Raw genomic sequence first — 5,000 nt, 5'->3', positions numbered from 1 at the left:
ATAGGATTTTATTAAAAGTTCGAAACTTATGTCTTTGAACCTTGCAGTAACTGTGGAGCTGGAGTAAAAAGCATGTGTCATTTTTGTTTTGAAAGCTTTTACATTAGATATTTTGTTCAAATTATGAACGAGGAAGTCCTCAATATCTTCGTGTTTCCGCTCGTTCTACGTGGTTGTTTATATCTTCCAAGTTGCGGTTGGGTGGATGCTGTTGTTTGTTCTTCCATTTACTGTTCCTAATGCGGCTTGTTCTGGGTGTTACTTGCATAGAAGCCTCGTTCCTCATAATGGTTGTTGACGTCTCAGCGTTGTTCCTCGGCAAACGCTTGAGTGGCATCGGGCGGGGGGCGGCTGGCGTGTCAGCAAGGTCACGAGTCTGCTAGCTCGGAGTGGGTACAGGTAGAGAGGGCGGAGTGTCAGGCGAGGGTGGAGGTGATGGGGAAGAGCTAGGAGAGGCATTGGTGTGGTTGTGTGTGTATTCATTTGGTGGCGTGGAGGTTGAGGACGTTCTTGTAAGAGGAAGGGTTATACAACTTCCTAATTTGGTGATATAGAACCATCCGTGCACATGCCTTTTTCGCTGCAATGAAGCACAGGATAGTGTTAAGCTCAATTGTTATATTGCCGATCTAATAAATGGCTTTTCTCTTTGTTATTTTCATTGTTTATTTGATATGTTCCTTAGCAGTCTTCGTTATTGTTACTATATTATCTGGTAGGCTTGCTAAGGTTGTTACTAATCGCCCTTTGCCCTGGGCGAGGACGCGGTTTTCACTGAGGAAGACGATTTAGAGCACATGGCGTCAGAATGCCACAAGTTTTCGACAACACGCAGGTCACCTGTTTTGTGTTTGGCAAGGCGGATCATTATGCAAGAAACTGCACTCAACGAGCTGACTTACATATTCCACAAACGGGATTGTCAAAAAACGGAGACCAGACTACGCAACCACCAGCGAATTAATTCAGAAGGAGGACTGTCTGGAGAGGCATGAGGAAAATATTCTCGCCATGGGTTCTGAGTCAGAGAATTGTTTGATCGTCAGTTTCAAGGTTGGCCGTTTCCAGACAGAAGCACTTGTAGACTGTGGAGCAGTCCCGAATGTGATGCATCGTCCCCTCTACGATGAGCTATGTGCACGAGGAAGTGTTGCCGAGGGCTACCACCTCATACCGATGTCTGTCAGGCTTCACGGCGTTATTGGCGGGGCGGTAAAGGCACAAGGAATCGTGGAACTACCCTGTGAACTAGGGGACTAGATATTCAACCTGCAGTTCTTAATCGTCAACCCGGACCAGCTGAAATTATACTGCCGGTACAAATAAAATACTGTTGGAACAATAGCTTATCATCGATCTTTGGCCAGAAGGAACTTTACCTCAACTTAATTTATGCCTATATAATGGTTTTTTCGACCCAAGCGGTTCGAAAGTTGAGGTCCTCACAGTAATGATACAGCACAATCACTCATCACGCATGTCAAACAATTATTTTATAAAACAACTATAGCTAGAAATAATACAATAGATACAAACATATATATATGTGTCTCAAGAAAGACCATGACAAACACAAGCAGTATCTTGTTAGAGGCAAACAGCTGGACTGAAGGTATCACACTGGTTGGATTGCCGGGCCAGCGAATTTCGAGTAAGGTGACCGAGGCTTGCTTTACAATATAAAAATAGAAAGACAAAGACAAATGAAATAAACCAAAACACAGTAGAGAGATACTTTATATAATTCAAAAAAATATCACTGCTGGCTAAATATTGCTAGTATTCTGTATTTGATTCAACCTTTACATTGTTGACAATAAATAACAAATATAATTTATATATTAATATATAGAAAGAAATTGTAAAAAAGTGACATATGACAAAAAACTGAATATATAATTATTATATATTATGTAAATCTGTAAATAGAAAAAGAAATCTTATGATCATTTTATATATATATATTTAATATCATATATATATTATATATAATATATATATATATATATTTATATATATAATATATATGTATATATATATATTTGTGAGTGTATATGTATGAGTATATATAATAATATTACATTCATAGTCACTTCTCAAATTTATGACCTATCATAGGTGCATTTTTACATGGTTATGGTCATCATCTAAACAAATTTATCGTATGTAAGCACACATAACAATGATATCATAAATACGTTCAATATAGCAATGATATAAAAAATATTATGTATACTTAGTATATTTTATCATTATCTGAATTACTTTTTATCATATTTATAATTAAATATGCTAAATTTATATAGGTATAAATAAATAATTAAAATTATCATTGCAAATATCCATAAAATTTATCCTATATGCCGAATAAAATTTATAATATATATATATATTTTTTTTCTTTCTTTCTTTCTTTTTTTTTTTTTTCAAAGCTTTTCACTGTCCATCTTGTTTGTTATACATTAGATTAACAGTGTTTTACGTCAGGAACAGGCGGATAACTACAAATCATCATTCCAAACAAAATACAAATTGATATAATCATCTTTAGCTAAACATAGTTACTGAAATTTAAGATACACATATTGTTTGACAAGTTTTGTGACCCACATAACACAATAAATGAGAACAAGAAGTGTTTTAGTTTTAAAATCAAATGTAATTACTTATCAGACATTTGACAAATGAATATTATTAAATGAAATACATGTTAGACATAAAGTGATATTCAACAATAAACAAAATTGGAGAATCCTTACTCCTAATAAATTCCTTATAATATGAAAATGCACTTGTGAATCAAATACCACTAATATGTGCTTAGCTCTTTAGTTATATATATATAAGATAGTAATATTAAGAAAGAAAAAGTAAAAATATTCACGTCATAATGTTCAAGATTCACCTAGTCATGAAGACTACTGTGTTAGTGAAAAAATTACACCTTGCTATTCTCGATAGGTAAAATACATGAAAACTTATGTGCGGATCTGGTAAGTTATATTTACTCCCCCTTATAGGATTTATCTGGTTTCATAGCTCTATATTTGGAACAGACATCCCTTAAATGATTGTCCATTCTCCCTTCAGAATATCATACTCTTAAATTTGAAATATCTCCCGCACACACACACACACACACACCCCATATATATATATATATATATATATATATATATATATATATATATATATATATATATATATATATATAACATATATATATATATATATATATATAAAATATATATAATATATATAATATATATATAATATATATATATATATATATAATATATATAATATATGTATATATAATATATATATATATATATATATATATATATATATATATATATATATATATATATTATATATATATATATATATTGTCCTGTCTCCAATATATGTCCAGCCCGATGCCATTTTTTCTTCTAAATGCTCTTGAGTATATCCTCTACTTTTGTTTGTTGCCTGGTCCATGGAGCTTTTTTCTTGTCTCTTAAGCTAACTCCTAGCATAAGCCTTTCCATTCCTCTTTGGGCATTTACTAATTTCCTCTCGAGTACCTTGGTCGTAGTCCATATTTCTGACCCATATATCATGACGGGGAGGACACATTAGTCAAAAATCTTTCTCTTTAGACATAGTGGCAGACGACCTCATAATATATTACTATGTGTACCGAAGGCACTCCAACCTAGCCTGATTCGCCGTTTTATCTCGGCATCGCAGGATGTACTCGTATTGATGAGTTGCCCTAGGTATACATACTCGTTCACTGCTTCTAGTACCTCGCCCTGTATTTGTATTTGCTTAATTGGGGTTCGACTGTTGAACATGACTTTAGTCTTTTTCATGTTCATTTTAAAGGCAATCTTCAGATTTTCCCTATTCACTTCGCTTAGTAATTATTGCAATTCATCTGCTAACTAGCCGAAAAGAACAATGTCATCTGCAAATCTTGAATTGCTTAAGTTTTCATTCCCTATTTTAATCCCTTTCTCCTTCCAGTCTAACTTCTTGAATACTTCTTCCAATCAAGCTGTAAACAGCTTCGTTGAGATGGTGTCGCCCTGTCTAACATCCTTTTTTATTGGTGTTTTATTGGTTTCTGCGTGGATTTTGATGGTTGCTGTACCATCTCTATTTGTATCCTCTATTAATCTGGAATATATTTCCTCTACTCCTTGTTTACGAATTGCATCTAGTACTGCAGATATCTGTACCGAATCAAAGGCCTTTTCATGATCTACGAATATATTCGGTTGTTTTCTCTTTTATTTGGGTTTGTGTGTGGATATGGTCTGTAGTTGAGAATCCGCTGCGGAATCTAATGTATCGGTGATGCGAGCTGTGATGATTTTTTGTGAACAGTTTACAGATTACTGAAAAGAGGGTTATAGGTCGGTAATTCTTTAAGTCTTTTGTGTCCCCCTTTCTGTGCATTAAAATTATTATTGCGTTTTTCCAAGATTTCGGAGTTTTACCGAAGCTTAGACATTTGTTAAATAGATTGGCCATGTTTACTGCCGCAATCTCTCCTGCATCTTGAATAAGATCTACACTAATGCCATCTTCTGGTGTTTTCCTCTTTTCATGTCTTTTAGTGCCCTTGTTACTTCCTTTACCGTAATGTATGGAACATCTCCAGTTGCTGTTTTTGTCTCCGTGCGTGGTTGATCATTTGAGTGGTATAGGTTGCAATTGAAGTCTTCTATTACTTTGATAATTTCATTTTTATTGTATGTCACCTCTCCATTGGGTTTCTTTACTGCATACATTTGGTTTTCTCTATTCCAAGCCTCCTCTTTGTTGCCTTAAGGCTGGTGCCGGAAAGCAGAGCTTCATTATCTCTGATTGATGTTATTTTCATGTCCCTACACTGTTTCATAAGCTTTTTTGTCTCTACTGAAAGCTTACTGAACTTTTCTTTTTCGTCTTTACCTATTTCAAGTGCTTCCTTTAATATCTCACTGAATTAGTCGTTCATTTGGTCT

The 5,000-nt window shown here is 34.3% G+C and overlaps 1 protein-coding gene across 1 annotated transcript in view; it reads left to right on the top strand.

Moving 5' to 3' along the window:
- The window catches only part of LOC122258795 (uncharacterized), a 52,945-nt gene that overhangs the window by 25,540 nt on the left and 22,405 nt on the right, over positions 1-5,000 (top strand). The window contains exon 11 of the mRNA XM_086540350.1: positions 1,069-1,178. Within this exon, the coding sequence (XP_086396476.1) occupies positions 1,069-1,178 (110 nt within the window). The remainder of the gene's footprint in view (positions 1-1,068; positions 1,179-5,000) is intronic.

Source organism: Penaeus japonicus, unplaced genomic scaffold (assembly GCF_977035675.1).
Source record: "Penaeus japonicus unplaced genomic scaffold, GWHDUDI00000001_assembly GWHDUDI00000010, whole genome shotgun sequence".
In the NCBI taxonomy this organism is placed as follows: domain Eukaryota; kingdom Metazoa; phylum Arthropoda; class Malacostraca; order Decapoda; family Penaeidae; genus Penaeus; species Penaeus japonicus.
Note: the sequence above shows the minus strand (reverse complement) of the source record. Positions and strands in the feature narration are given on the sequence as shown.